Below are 15,908 nucleotides of genomic sequence, written 5' to 3'. Positions count from 1 at the left end.
GACCAAAATTAATAAACTGCTTTACAACAAACGATATAAAACTTACAAATATTAGTAATACAAATACAGATAATAAAAGCAATAGACATAGAAGCATTTTTATAGAGAAGTGTCTTCAGAAGTGAGATGAAATGGGTAACTGAATATTCAAGTCTAATCCAATGCCTTTATTTATAAATGTAATATATATATGAAGAATTTCTCACTTAATGGTCAGATTTAACCTCCATCACTACATGATGGTTTCATTATTTCTTTAATCATCCAGAGACCACTCAGTACTTAAGAGCTGAAATTAGTCAACAGCTCATCAATGTGAATATTTACAGGTTAATCTAATAATACGGATTCGTTTGTTGTAGATAAATGGTCCAAAGAACTGGTAGTCAGACAGAACCGTCCACTATTAATGAGAAAAGATGCTTTCCTGTGCAAGATGAAGCCCCCAACATTCAGTAATAAAAGGTCCATTGTGTCTGATAATAGTGGTTTCAATTCATCTTTACAAACATTAAATATGTAGTGAACCCAGGGTTTTTGTTGACCAAGTTGTTGATGATGTGAAAAATCTTCCTGTAGCACGGGGGACAGGGTTGCACTAAAATACATGAGGAGAACTGCGCTAAGGCAGGTGTAAGTCTACAGTTATGAATGTTAAACCATCAATAAAGGGTACATGGATTGATCATTTTGTAATAATATGACAAAGTGTTAATGAATAAGTAAGAATGAGTTGGTCTCCTGTCCTGTCAAAACCTTTATAACTGGTGCCTGGTCAGAATGTGACATTGTGTGCGCACCATTTGGTTCAGGTTGCAACTAAGGATTATTATCATCGATCCACTAATAACTGCCAATGTTGCGTCATCGGTTATTTGTTTGGTGTATTAAACGTCAGTCTGTAACAGGCTGTTTTCAATTTGATTGTAATTTTGAAACCTAAACATATTTGGAATTCTGTGATGTAAAACAGAATCCTCACATTTCAGGACCTATATTAAAGGGCCATTTTTGCTTGAGAAATTACTCACATGATTAATCAGGTATCAAAATAGTTGCTGGTCAATTATTATGGTCAATCAAATTATCTATAAATGGTTTCAACTCTACTTATCGGTCATAACCAATAAAACCCAAAATTTGAACGTCATCTTTCTAACCAGCTCGAATCCCGTCCAAGTGATGGATTTGAAAAAACACGATTGTGTACTGACCTTTGGTGATCACGTGGTGATTGATGGCGGAGGGTGGGGTGTTGTCAGGGCCGCAGGTCGAGGCCGTCAGTTGAAAATGTAGTCAGTCATGGTGAGGCCGCGCAGCAGAGGTGACATGTCTCATGGTGCCTGCCCTTAAAAACAGCTGGAGCTTTTGAGTTGATCAATGTGGCGGTTGCTGAGCGATGTGTTGCATCCAGCCTGGTTTGCATTTGCTGTGAGGTCACCCTGCTGCTGGTGCTCAATAAAAATTTGTGGAGTCGGTCAGTTACACCATGAAAATTAAATCTGTAAAGGCTGAACTTTTGACCCAGGTCTTCTGCAAAGTGTGAATTTAATGACTAAGAGAAGGCTGACAGGCAAATCTTGCATTTATTAGATTGTTGATACTGCTTTGGCGCTGAAACAGGTCCGACCTTATAGCTCAGAAATATAGAAGCAGTCATGTTTTTGACTAATATTAATAGATTAATAGAAAATTCTGTCCTTAAGTTACAGGCTGTCTTTGGGGGTGAATAATGAGGATGAAACAGAATTAGTATTCTTAAATTCATGCTTCATGTTATTGGGACACAGTAGAGCATAAAGTTGAATTATTAAATTAAGTCCTTGTTGCCTCCATCCTTGAGTTATTTTGGAGTAAGATGTCAGTGAAAAATGTATTTCCCACAGAGCAAAATAAGAATTGCTTACATGAGTTTACAGTCGTATATAAAAATGAAGACAAATCTTCACATCTGCGAAGCTGGAGTGAGAGAATCATTGGTAGTTTTGTGTTTTAAATGACTTAAGTGATTTATTAGTTATCGGCGTCAAATAATGAAACCTTTTTTTTCTATTTTTGATGTTTTGTACATAAAACCCCCAAAACATTCTGATTGATATAGTTGTAATGTTTATTCAATACTTGTAGTCTGATGCGTCAGTGGGACTGCAGAGATTAAATCTACTGGAGCTACATTATCTCTCTGTGTGGGATCCTGCAGTGTTGTGAGTTTTTCTGTCCACAGGCGTCTTTAGAAAACACAAGAGCAAAGTACAGTTCACGTTTCTCTTTCTTACATATCCCTCAATTATTTATGAAAACATGACTGTCTCCCTCTAATCTACTGGAGTGATTAATTGTTATTACACACTCACTCCACTATGCTGTGAATCCCACCGGTCCATGTCCTCACTCCTCTCCCTGTCTGCTCACAGCTAACTCTGCCTTTAGCATATTTGCAGCAGACTGCACTGGAATGTCTGGGAAACTGGCTTTTTATAGATGCACTGGATCAACAACTTTTTGTTGCAGGGATGGGGATGGGTGGTTGTTTTCACATTTAGCCCATAAGAGGATTGCAGAATGTGGCTAGTTAGGAGTGTGTTTCCCTCAGAACGGGCTATAGACCTGTATTGTCTCTGCGTTACAATAGCAGAGGGATTAAAATCCAGCCTCTGTTCGCTTTCCAGCAGGCGCTGAGATTATTCCCATAATTCAAAAATATTGTCTTCTCCTCAGCCTACATTGTGTCACTGGGGGTCCAAGCTTGGCTGTATGAATGCATTTATTCTAAGCCTGTATTAGTAATTAGCTGCACATTGTCTTGTTAATCGACTGTGGTTAGTCTTTCCCACGGCCTAGTTTTGTTTTGTTTGGATAAACCTTCACTAAAATCATGTTAATACTGCCTGGTTGTTGCTAATTTGGGATTTTGGTTTTCCTTGTATCTACTCAATCCTCTGTAGACTACATCTACAGTAAAGCCCTTTAAATACTGCAAAAATAAAGACAGAAAAGTTTTTTAGTTCATTTTCAGGACATTTTTGGCCAAATGGACGCGGGGGAGGTCACATGCAACAAAGGTCTCCTCCAATGACCTTTTATCAGAGTTCCAGAGAGCTTTACAAAAACAAACGGACTCTGACACATGAGACACTGCCTAAAACTCTTTTAGTGCGCATTTGTTTTTGTTGTTTTTGTAACGCAATATTTTCCACTGTGATTGCATCAGATTTTATTAAATGGCCAATATCATACAGAGTTTTAGTTTCCCTTCTGTCCTGAAAATGGGTCCCTTCAATTTACCCTCCCCCCAACGCCTGTCTGTTTTATATGCATATGTCAAGCGAGCGTTTGCTGGACGAGCACTTTTTTGTGTCTCTCAGGATGTCCAGTCACAGTTGGGGTAAAAATAGCTCTTGATGCACAGGGTGGGAAAGTCAGCAACAGGGACGGAAGCTGAGACCTGGGAGTCAGATCTCATCAGTGTCCGCAGCTGTGCTTGTATGACCGGATGCCTTGGCAGGACCCATGTTTACATCACTTGCAGGCTGAGCATCAGCTATACGCTCGCTCCCCGTTGCTCCAAGTCACACTGCACATCTCAGGGTCACTCGTGTGCTCACAAGGCCGCTTCGAACAGATACCTCGAGTGGCTCCGAGTGCCTCAGGCCAACAGGAGCAGAATCCCTGCTCAAAGCCTGATGACTGTTATTGTCTACGTTCTGCTTCATCTGAAACCCTTCATATGACCCCACATGGAGGCCATCATTACTCAGCATGGGGGCTGTTAGTTCCATGTATACCCAGCAATTACAACATTTGGAAGCGTCACAGACACAGTAGGTTGAGTGTACGGGACCAACGTGCTTATTTATTTTCAGCATTTTAAACCAAACACACTGTTGAGTCCTGAGTACATCTGAAATTATAATTTTCACATTCCCCTAATTTATTGTTGTCGTCCCCCGCCTTCCCACGACTCTCTAATTTAACGCTTAACTTGGCTTTGTACTGGCCCAGTTTTTACTGAACTTGTGAAATATGCCTCTTGTTATTATAATGTGACATTTACGAAATAACACTGATTGCTTTAAGGAGTTCACTCAAGCAAGGAACTTAAAATAAGTATATGTCATGTGTTGTTTGAACCAGGGGGCATGATGTTGAGATGATGTTGATTAAATATGTTAAAAACGGAAGCACAGTCCCACTGTTGCGTTCTGTCTGTGCCTTTGCATTAGCTTTGTTTGGGGAATTCTATAAATTATTTATTCACTGAAGCTCAGAGTATTTTAGCATCACAATTTAGTGAAGCAAGTAACTCTTGTATCTTTTAATGTCTTAGGGCATATGTGGCTTTTAAACTACCGTTTGGCCCGAATTTGTTATATAACAATGTAAAAATTGCATAACCCTTCCACAAAGTCGACATTTCAAAAATGCTATAATAGCACACACTGGATCAAATACTGGAAATATTTTTACAGAAATGAAATGGTAGCACTTTGCTCTAGCGGGTGATGCATCATTGACTGCTCCCAGGTGTTAGTCAGAGATGTTTCATCACCCAAACACGAGTGAGATCTATGTCCTCCTGATTCAAATGCTCACAAATACATTAAAAAGGGAAAGAAAACAAGCATCACCAACCACATTGCACAAGATCGGTCATCTTTTTTTGGTAACTTTACTGTGTCATAATTAAGGAGGATTTGTGAATGGTTAGATATTTTTGGATATACACTTGCTTGCTATGAGATACAGTAGACGTCTCCATAATTTACTCACTTAGTTTTATAATTTTAACAGGGGTCTATCAAAATAGGTTTATAAGTTCAAACCATGCGTTATTTGTCTCAGACCATACACTGCTGCATCATCGCCTCTTTTCAGCCTCTGTCTGAAACGCTCCATTTTAGCTGTTGGCCCAAAAAGCCCAGTCTGCTCTGATTGGTCATCTGCTCAAAGCGTGTGTCGAAAATGTCACACTCCTAACCTAGAGGCTTCCTGATCAGCTGCAAACACTGCTGTAGCCATGGTAACAATGGCGATGGGTCTGCAACACCAATTTCGGGTCAAATTAGCTGATAGGTGGTCATGTGATGCGTTATGGAAAATAAAAGCCTGGAATGCAAACAAGGTGTTTCAGCTTCTTCAGGTGCAGTGTTTTCTGTGGGAGAGATGGACTCTCTGTACCACTGACTTTGGCCTTTAACAGATCTTTTATAGGCACAACACAATAAAGAAAAGGGAAAAACCTAAAAAACCTAATATGGATACTAACAGATTAATTAGCCTCTAGCTACAGCCATTTTATCTTTGCACAAATACTCAAGTCCCTCTTGATTTCTGCAGTTTTTCTTCCCTAATTGAAACAAAATGACTGTAGAGTGGAAAGGGTTTCTCAGTCGCACTGTTTTTTCGCTCACTGTTTCCGTCCTGCTGCATTGGCCTGAGGGCAGCACACAGAGGGACTGTGTATGAAAACCGTCCTACACAGGCTCTTCAGTATGCGCGGTGACAACCTCAAAGAAAAAGGCTGAAAAGCTGAAAGTCAGCGCTTTAACCTTGGTCAGGGTTTCAGTCCAAATGCAGTGTGCTGGAGAAAAATCGAAATAACAGATCTGTATTACTGTCTACATATTTACAGATAGCACTGTATTAATATTTTATTGCAGCAATTTAACTTTTAAAACCTGCTCTTACTTGCAATGAAACATCACCAACTGAATTATTTACCCTTAACCACTACAAAAGAAAGAAATCAAATATTGAAGCTTGAATATTTGTACTCAAAGTCAGTTTATATTAAAACACTATGTGCCAAACTTACACTTTTTGGCCCCAGGTTATAATCCTCTTAAACAGAAATGGGAATTAATTAATAAGATATGTTTGCCCTAAACTGAATCCCAAGCCTCTCACACTCTCTTAGTTTCTAAATTTATCTGTCTAATCCTCTGTTTATTAGGCAACATGCCCACTAGATAATGTCTGCTAATGCTTGTGTATGCTGTCAGCGTTACTCATTTTGTGTCTTTTTTTATTTTCCACAGGCCAAATTCCATCATCAGTCGGGGTAACCCTTCGAACCACGGACAAGATTGTGTGGGCAAATGAGTTTGAGCGTAAGTTGCTGGAAAATCACAAACATATTTGTGCCAAAGTAGCTTTTCTCTTCCTGACTCCTGCTCGCACGCTTTTTGTTTCCTCCACAGCCATCGAACTGACCTGTTTAATAGAGTCCATCTCAACAAACAACCCAAGGATTGAGTGGAAAAAGATTAAAAACGGTGTCCCCAGTTATGTGTACTTCCAAAACAAGATAGCAGGTAAGCCATTCAGAAACTCTCTTTTTAAAGAACCATATCAGCCTGCAGAGCACGGAATTGCAAAACAGTGTCTCAGGGCTCAATGCTTAGATTGAATGAATGGTACCTTGAAAGAAGTTGGCTCCGGATTCTGTTTTTGCTGCATGAAGTGTCACGCTGTGTATTTGAATGAGAAATTGTTAAGTGTTTTTTCTCTTCTCTGTGAAGGGGACTTGGAGCAGAGAGCTCAGCTCAGGGAGCCAGCCAACATTCTGATCTTCAACACCACTCGCTCTGACACTGCAGAGTACCGCTGTGAGGTGGCCGCCATCGATGATCAAAGGGACTTTGATGAGATACTTATTAGTCTTGCAGTGAGAGGTACGGTGGGCCGACACTGGGTAGAGAGATACCCACCACTGATAAATGGTTGCACCACATCTACACTCACATTATTGCTTGTCAGCAGACAAACCGAAAATTACACTGCACTTCAAAAATCTAAAATGTAGTTGCTTGTCTTTGTTTTTATATTATTATGGAAATCATATTTTATCATTTGTGGGGTTAAAGGAAATTTTATAGCAATAGTTTGAGATACATTCTAAATAAATAGGTGTAATTCTTATTTTATTGTTGTAAATATATTTCTGTACTATTGTATTACTGTATGCATCCGATTATTAAAATTATAGTTTTTAATTACTTAATTTATTTATTTTTTACTATATGTAGATATTATCTTTATTTATTTAACCCAATGTGACAATAAAAAAAATCTTCTATATGTCCTGTACAGAGATAAGAGCATTATCAATTTTCTCTTCTCTCATTAAGAAAATAGTTAAGTTTATTCCCTAAAAGTTGGACTACTGTTTTATGTCATTATTCCAGGCTCTATTAATGTGTCACGGTGTTTCATTGTGATATTTTATGCATCAACTAGTCAAAAACCAAAACAGTTGGTTGTTGTATGTGTTTAGCCTGTTGTTGACTGATGTGTGTCTTTGCACAGTGAAACCTGTTATACCACGGTGCAGCGTGCCAGAGGCGGTCACAGTGGGAACGTCAACAGAGCTGCGATGTCTGGAGAACGAGGGCTACCCTGCTCCTCAGTACCGCTGGTTCCACAACAATGAGGAGCTTCCTCAGGATCCAAAAAACAGCCCCAAGTTGCTCAACTCCTCATACAGCATCAACCCCGACACTGGAGGCCTGGTAAGACAGACAGAGATGTAGAGTTGTCTGTTATTGGTATGTTTATGACTTGTTTAAAGAAGAATCGGTCTCAGTCAAGCAGGAGGAAGTATCTGACTGACCTGTTTATGGATGAGACTTCAGCATCTAGAATACTTAATGGCAGCTTATCTAACGTAAATGTGAACAGCTTAATCCAAATAAACCCATAACCATCATATGACTAATAGCAGGATTAATCCATGTGTGTAAAGATAGCCCGTCGGGAAGCTAAACCCAAAACTGGCACATATGAAAGGAGGATAATGAATCATCCAAAGCCAAGGTGATGTGATATGTTTATGGTTCACTTCATAAACATAATAACTGAGAAAAAGACTTACACACTGGTAGAAATTCTACTGTGTTACTAAACACATTTCATGTCCGTATCATAAAGTGTAACAGAACAGTTAAAAACATTAAGGATTTATCCACAGGCAGACCTCTGTCATTCTTTGACATTGGTGCTGTGTGTCAATGCACTGAAATATTTCTGGAAATGTCTCCACAGAAATTTCGAAGAGTGAGGAAGGAGGACGCAGGGGAGTACTACTGCCAGGCGAAGAACGATGCAGGACATGCACAGTGTCCCATGCAAATGATGGAAGTCTGTGAGTGACACGCGTTTTCCTGTCCACAGATTTGAAACATCCAAAGGTGTGAGATGGTTTCTGAGACGTCTTGCCCAGATGTCCTGAGTAAAAATATGCCCTGGGGGTTCTATAATGTAAAAAAGTGACCTCAGTCAAAGAAGGCTGAAAAGAGTTGAGATGATACTATCATTTCTTACACAAAACACACGAAAAGTAAACAAAGCAAAATCCATTTTTGTAGTCAAACCCTAAGTAAAGGTTGAACCTTTTTAAGATCAAACCTTTAGTGTCCTAATCTTCCCAACTGAACAAGAGAACAATAATTTATCTAACCAACTTGCGTTTCCAATTAAAAACCACACAGTAAGTCCCAGCTGACTAGGCCAGTTTTGAATTCAGCATCATCTATACTGTGACAGGACAGTTTGACCCCCTGAGGATCTTAATGTATTTGATATTAAGAAACTGAATCTGATGTTTTATCAAATCCTTAAGATAAACCATTCGTCAAGTGGTCATTTTAGCATCATGTAAACAAAATAGATAAGGACACAAATCATAAAACTGCACTGACATTTTTCAGAACACATACAAATCTGTTAAGGTATAATATCTTGTTCTGTTGCAGATGATGTCGACATTCTTGGGATTTTCCTCAAGTGCTTTGGAGCAGTGATTGTATTCTTCTGTTTGACTGCTTCCATTTGTCATTACCTTAGACGTGGATGTTTCCACAAAAAAGGTCACAATGAAAATAAGTGAGTATAAACTACAGCTCTGAAAAAAAGGATTACTTTGTTATCTTGTCATCCGTTCTACGCTATTTGAATTCTTTTATTGAAATTCAATTGTTTGTATCTATTTGTTTCAGCTACAACTGGCCAGCACAGAGTGATGGTGTTGACTATGGTGATGCAGATGAGGTAAACAAAAATTGTTGAAACATACACAGAATTTAATTTATGTCTCATTAATTCCTCACATGCTAATTTTTGTAATTCTTATTTTTTTACAGGGCCATTTTCGCCACAAGAGTTCATTCATCATTTGACGGGGTTAGAGTTAGAGATGCAGGAGAAAAGGATCAAATACACAAGCAAAAACTGTTGAGGTTAATTTGCAACAATGATGCTCCAGATGCTGAAGTTAGAGGTGGAACATGGCACATTATTCTCTGAGGCACATTAAAATCAAATCAGCCAACTTGCCAAAGTAATTTTGATATTATTTTTGTGGCACTGTTTTACAATATTTATAAATGTAACAGCATTGTTTTTCTTTTGTTAATTCTAATTTCCATTTGAAACCTTGGGGATTTTACATTTAGATTTTTTGTTTTAGTCATTATCCATTTTTTTAAAATCATTATTAAACCATTTTACTGCTGTGATATTTGTTACAGTGTTATTGCTAAAGATGCTCAAAGCTATGTTCCTCTTTTCTTGTTTTTTGGACAAATCCTCTTTTATAAATCTTAAACTTTTTACTGTGTACACTGCAATTGTCTAAATTTTCTTCGTTCATAAGATCATTACATTCTCTACTCAGTTTGTTACAAGTGGGGAAGAGGAGACACATGATTTTGTACATACTGTCGTTATACAGACAACAAGTAGCAGACGGCAAAAAGGCTGATTAGCTCAGACTGATATGGCACAATTCATGAGCCTTTATATATTTAAAGACATAACAAGTAAGTGCAAGTACAGATTAACCCTTGAATTAAAAAAAAAACATGTATCCCACTATGCTGCAAAGTCGTCATGAAATATAAAAGGTGGTGAAGTATGATTTTTAGAGTACTGTTTCTGTGTATAAGTGACCTTCTGTACTTTAATAATAATTTCTTGAGTATTGGACATATTGTCCAGTTTTGATTCAGTATTTAATGTACATAAATACAAACATTTTGATCTTTTGATTTTCATACACTGCACACCATACCTTATTGTAAATATGGCAATAAAACTGTTGGTTGGAAATAAATGTACAGTATTTACTGTTCAGTGTGTTTCTGCAGTGTCAAACCCATCAGTAATAACAGTATTATTTTAATTTCAAACATTTGTGTCAATGATTTGTGTAACAACTCAGGAACTGTTGTAAAATGTCCACTGTTCATTTGATATTAATTCTACATGTTCTTGTTATTTTGTTACTATTAAATACAATTGAACTGTAAATGTCTCATTTTTTTGGTTGTGTATGATGCAGGGCAGGTGTAGGTATGCAGATTTACAGAATGTATCTAAACTTTTAACTGCTTAAAATGCCTGGAGTAATAAGGCAATTTGAATATTTCTTAATTTTGTGACTTGACACATTTATGCACACATCACTTGCAGTCAGGATTTTGTTGTTAACATTTCTACACACACCGATGACTTCTGATATATTCAAACCCTAGTATTACAGTATACTACACGCACACAATACCACCATGTACAAATACTGCTATACAAGTAAGCTGCTGCCTCCAAAGGTTTACTATTGATTACATGCTGCATGTACTAAGAGCATGCAAACAATCGATATTATTCTATTGAAAACAATATTGATGTTTTCAACCGCATGTGTAAGATGTCCACACTTCCGGTGCGGGCCGCCAGTCTTCCTTTGGTTTTCTTTTGAAAGGCTCCACCCGGAAGCAGTCGTCTCACACAGGTGTCGCACTTCCTGGTGGTTTGACAACAGTCTGTGTCAGAGAAAACAAACATGTCGCGTCTCTCCTCGGTGTGAGGCTGTTGTTCGTGTCTGTCGCACCCGCAGGCCGCGAGGCTCAGCTGCACGGAAGGGGAAACCAAGAGCTAACGTGCTAATGGACGCGTTGTTGCCCGTTTCCTCCGGACGTCGTTTCGCGTTTAGCCTCGAGACGAGCGCGGACATGTAGCTGCTGTGGAGTTGTTCTGAGAAGCATCCTCGAGCCCTCCAGGTGAAGCTGTGTAGTTGTGTAGCTGTGTGAGCTCAGAGCAGGAGAAGGCCTCCGCTGGGTTGTGTGTTTGCTGTCTTCTGCACCACGTTAGCAAGCCGCTGCGGTTTGCGCTCAGTCGGGTTTTTTTTTTCTTCTTTTCGAGATAAGAGGAGAGCGTGACGTGACCATGAGTTTCTTCAGCTTCGGACAAAGTGCAGACATCGACGTGGTGCTCAATGACGCCGAGACGAGGAAGAAAGCGGAGCACAAGACCGAGGATGGAAAGAAGGACAAGTACTTTCTCTTCTATGATGGAGAGACCGTGAGTGGGAAGGTGAACGTCACGCTGAAGAGCCCCGGGAAGAGGCTGGAGCACCAGGGCATCAAGATCGAGTTTGTTGGTCAAATAGGTCAAAAAAACACACACACCCAAAAAATTCTAATTCAAAGTGAAATGTTTACATCACTTCATATCGATTACTGTCACTTTTTTATTTCTTAGTTCCTCCTCTATTACTTTTACTACTTCTTCTACCATTATTGTTTATTCCTATTACTTAATAATTATTCAAAATGATTTTATGAATTAGTCGTTTTTGCTCATTTGCTCTGTGAGGCAGATCAAGTGTGTTAAACCTCCTCACTGTGCTTGGACAGTGCATAATTAGTCAATTGAACTTTTATATATTGCTATTGATGAAAATGACAATCATAATAAGTTTAAATATCACACTCTGGCTGCTTTTTATTCTCTTTCTACAACAGTTAGCAGTGTTTTCACTTCGTATCTTTATAAGACACAAACCTCTAGGGAACCTGCAACACCATCCTCACAATAACAAAGTAATATAGAACCATTGACTGGTGCAACAATCTTTTTTTTCAAACATTTACAAACTTCCACAAAATGGTTGCAACTTTAGTTTAAACCTCACTATATATTGAACCAATACATGCACCAATAAATGTGGAATTACTGTGGGAAACAATGAGGAGTCTTAATAACTTAGCATGCATTTCATATTTTAAAATATACTTTACAATTTTAACTAATATTCCTGTAGTATAATTCTGCCTTCTGTTATTAGTTGTCAATTTTCTTTGACTATTTAGTTCTGCTTTCTGTTGAGATGTGAAGTGAAGATAGGAGCGACTCCCTCTCCCTACCAAAAAATCCTCATCCTGCAGCAAAAACACTTCCCCTTTCTGGATTCCCCTCCTCCCATCATTTTGTTTTCACACAGTCTTTGGGGGAAACTCTAAAAACAATGCCCTTATCCCCAATTGTAACATAAAATAAAAAAAATCATAGATATATATCTGTTCAAAATGTACTTTATGAGAAGCAATCATATAATAAAATCAACTGATTCTTCTTTTGTAGAGCTGTATTACGACAGAGGAAACCATCATGAGTTTGTTTCGCTGGTGAAAGATCTTGCGAGACCTGGTGAAATAACTCAGTCGCAGACCTTCGACTTTGAGTTCACTCATGTTGAGAAACCTTACGAGTCCTACACAGGCCAGAATGTCAAGCTAAGGTAAGTTTGATCATTCACTGAACCGGCAGTGAAATGAGTGACTCTGAATGTCACTCTCTAACCAGCCTGTCATGCGGTGTCACTGACACTTGTTGCATTTACTTTGCAGCACTAAATATACTTTATGGGTTTGATGGATAATATAGCAACTTATTTTATTTTTTGTTCCATTTGCAGATATTTTCTTCGTGCCACAGTGATCAGACGACTAAATGACATCAGTAAAGAGATGGACATCGTGGTCCACACACTGAGCACTTACCCAGAACTCAACTCCTCCATTAAGATGGAGGTTGGAATTGAAGATTGTCTGCACATCGAGTTTGAGTATAACAAATCCAAGTAAGTAAGGAAGATGTACAATTTAAAGTGTCCGACAAACAGCTGTTTATAAATAATGGGTGTACACATATTAACCTATTTATTTACAGCTCTAATTCTCATTCTATGCTTGTATCTTTGCTGTATTTATTTTTTGACAGGTACCATCTGAAAGATGTTATTGTGGGAAAAATCTATTTCCTGTTGGTGAGGATTAAGATAAAGCACATGGAGATTGACATAATCAAACGTGAGACAACAGGCACCGGCCCAAGTGTATACCATGAAAATGACACAATTGCCAAGTACGAGATAATGGACGGCGCTCCGGTCCGAGGTATACAAAGCTGATTCAAGTTACTTAAAAACATAAAACACTTTTTTAGTTAAGATAAGTCATTATCTAATCTGTTACCATGTACTTCTTATTTTAGGCGAATCCATTCCCATCCGGTTATTTCTGGCTGGTTATGATCTGACTCCCACGATGCGAGACATCAACAAGAAGTTCTCAGTGCGCTACTACCTGAACCTGGTGTTGATCGATGAGGAGGAACGACGCTACTTCAAACAGCAGGTACGATCATGATGAAAGGGAGACCGGCTTCTCTCGTGCTTAGTGTTTGCATGTATTCAAATAATCTGAAATTTTTCTGGCACTGATCTGAGTTTAGAATTATCCCTGCAAATATAGCACCTGGTTTCACTGACCCTCTGAATACAGTTACATCTCTGCTGGAGAAAGCTGATTACTTAGGAGATGGCAAATACCCATGGATGGGTTTCACAAAGGTTTCTTGAGTTAACATAGTGTATGGTAAAGACCCAAGATAGAAACATCCAATAAGAAACTGGACATTTAACAGGCTTTCCTCTGCCGGCTCCTCAGTGTGATGTTCTATTGAGCCGATCTGCAAACAGATAAAGAGCTGAAACCAGCTGAGACTTTTTTGTATTTAAATATTTATTTAGTGATAGTAGGGCTGCAACTAACTGGTATTTTATTATGGATTATTCTGATGATTACTAAAATCAATAAAATGTCAGAAAAAAAAATGACCATCCACAAAAACCCAGGGTGATATCCTCACATAGTCCAAAACCCAAACATACTGAGTTTACCTTTATAGGAGGATGAGGAAATCAGAAAATATTCCCTCCATTTTCTTTATTTATGTTAAAGCTACAATGCACTGAGATGTTACCGTGTCAGATGTGGTCATGCAGGCTCGTTTGCATCTCCCTCTGTCCATTGATTCAGCTGTTTACTGAATATTTGTTCTTTTAATGTGATTAAAATCAACACAACCCAAAAAAAATTTAAAAGGGAGATCCCTGACAAGAAATCACAGGTTATTGACATGGTCTTAAGTTTAATATACAATGACATTACTTTTACCAGTGCACATAGACATAAATCATATAATAAAGCTAAGTCTAAATACTTCCTTGCTCGTACCTTTTCTCCTTCTACAGGAAATCACACTGTGGAGGAAAGGAGACGTAGTCAGGAAAAGCATGTCTCACCAGGCCGTCATCGCATCTCAGCGGTTCGAGGGCTCGGCCGCTTCGGAGAGCGCCCTGGAACAGGCTGCGAAGGAGGAGAGCGGGTAGAGCCGCCGCCCTCCTCTCTCCTCACACAAGACTCATCAGCGTCTGCGTTGGAGTAACGAAGGCACCCTTCAACCGTACATCATCTCGTCAAGCAGCTGTTTTATTTGGGAGGAAGAAGGGAGACAGACATGTGACCAATGAAACCGTTTGCATGAGGCGTTGAAAGTGGCGTCAGGCTGCTGGTCTTCACCTTCCACATTAATACTATCCTTTTTCTTTATGGGAATCAAACTAATCACCTGTCGCGATGTCCACTGTGTAAAATGTTTCATGTGAAGTTCTTGGATTTTTAAGCCTTTTGTTACATTTTCATGCTTTTTGGGGATAAATCGATTCATTTGTCTCTTAATTAATGCAACTTAAATGTCCTGAATTTCCATCTGAATGTGGCCGACATTCCATGTGTAATAAATGCATTCCTAACATTGCTATAAGGTCAAGAAATCTGACTTTGCACTGCTATATCTTGCTGAACACCCTTTTCTCTTTGGGTTTGTGTGTTTGCATAAAAAAAACAGTGGAAGTGGAAACTGGAATCTTTTTATTTTAAAGTATTTTCCAATACATTTAAAAACAAAAAAAACCTGTACGTAAGACCAGACGAATCCTGTTACCCTTATCTAGGTTGTGTACACTGTTAATACAGAACACACTGCCACAAAATGACCGTTCATGTTAATGTGCTTTACCTCGGCATTCCAGTGGTGTTAGGAAAGAGTGTCACAGTGTTTGTACTAAGATCTGATAGTCTGAAGTCCTTTATCATCTTTGTTAGAGACTTGAAATTTGTGCCTCAGTGTATCAAGCAAATGAAATCCTCCCACCTCTTACATGATTTTAGTATTTTAACACGAGAGAAGTTACAGTAGAATGATATATCTTTTGCAAAATGCTAATCTCTTACTCCTTGTCCCCAAAAGTCAAATAAATTGATGCCAAATGGAAAAACCTCAGAGTCTGTATTGTTGGTGTTGAAGAGATGAATGTGTTGACGTGGTTATGAAGAGACATGGGGGACAAAATAATAAAAACATCACATGATCAAGTTTCAGTTTGACCACGTCGTGCAACATAAAGCACACGGGTGAGCCACACAACATAGGCCAGAATTGATTGTGTTTTTTCAAATAAAAACAGCTCCTCTGAAAACTAAAGAAGCCAAGTTGTCCTCCATGAATTACTTATACACCAGTTACAGAACTGCAAACTTGCTCACTCAAACATGTTTCAATCATTTCCATATAAAAAATCCTGGTTATGACTGATGTTAATGGTTTTTTGTAATTCAAGTTCAAAATCTTAGAGAAAATTACTTTACAGAGTTGGAAGGTATTTTCAGACCAAACAAGTGATTAAGATGAACATGAGATTGCACATTATTAATTAGAAGTAAGTT

The 15,908-nt window shown here is 38.5% G+C and overlaps 2 protein-coding genes across 2 annotated transcripts in view; both read left to right on the top strand.

Moving 5' to 3' along the window:
* Window positions 1–10,308, top strand: part of jam3a (junctional adhesion molecule 3a) — an 11,126-nt gene extending 818 nt beyond the window's left edge. Inside the window, exons 2-9 of the mRNA XM_020088432.2 lie at window positions 6,039–6,110; window positions 6,201–6,314; window positions 6,522–6,674; window positions 7,309–7,511; window positions 8,044–8,143; window positions 8,754–8,883; window positions 8,997–9,048; window positions 9,141–10,308. Of these exons, the coding sequence (XP_019943991.1) occupies window positions 6,039–6,110; window positions 6,201–6,314; window positions 6,522–6,674; window positions 7,309–7,511; window positions 8,044–8,143; window positions 8,754–8,883; window positions 8,997–9,048; window positions 9,141–9,176 (860 nt within the window). The 3' untranslated portion in view covers window positions 9,177–10,308. The remainder of the gene's footprint in view (window positions 1–6,038; window positions 6,111–6,200; window positions 6,315–6,521; window positions 6,675–7,308; window positions 7,512–8,043; window positions 8,144–8,753; window positions 8,884–8,996; window positions 9,049–9,140) is intronic.
* Window positions 10,309–10,753: 445 nt separating this feature from the next.
* LOC109630307 (vacuolar protein sorting-associated protein 26B-like) lies at window positions 10,754–15,460 on the top strand. Its single transcript, XM_020088430.2, has 6 exons — window positions 10,754–11,446; window positions 12,421–12,577; window positions 12,755–12,919; window positions 13,060–13,235; window positions 13,333–13,475; window positions 14,375–15,460. The coding sequence occupies exons 1-6, from the start codon at window positions 11,224–11,226 to the stop codon at window positions 14,510–14,512; spliced, it is 1,002 nt and encodes a 333-aa protein (XP_019943989.1). The 5' UTR covers window positions 10,754–11,223; the 3' UTR covers window positions 14,513–15,460.
* Window positions 15,461–15,908: the final 448 nt, after the last annotated feature.

Source organism: Paralichthys olivaceus, chromosome 11 (assembly GCF_024713975.1).
Source record: "Paralichthys olivaceus isolate ysfri-2021 chromosome 11, ASM2471397v2, whole genome shotgun sequence".
NCBI classification, from domain to species: domain Eukaryota; kingdom Metazoa; phylum Chordata; class Actinopteri; order Pleuronectiformes; family Paralichthyidae; genus Paralichthys; species Paralichthys olivaceus.
Note: the sequence above shows the minus strand (reverse complement) of the source record. Positions and strands in the feature narration are given on the sequence as shown.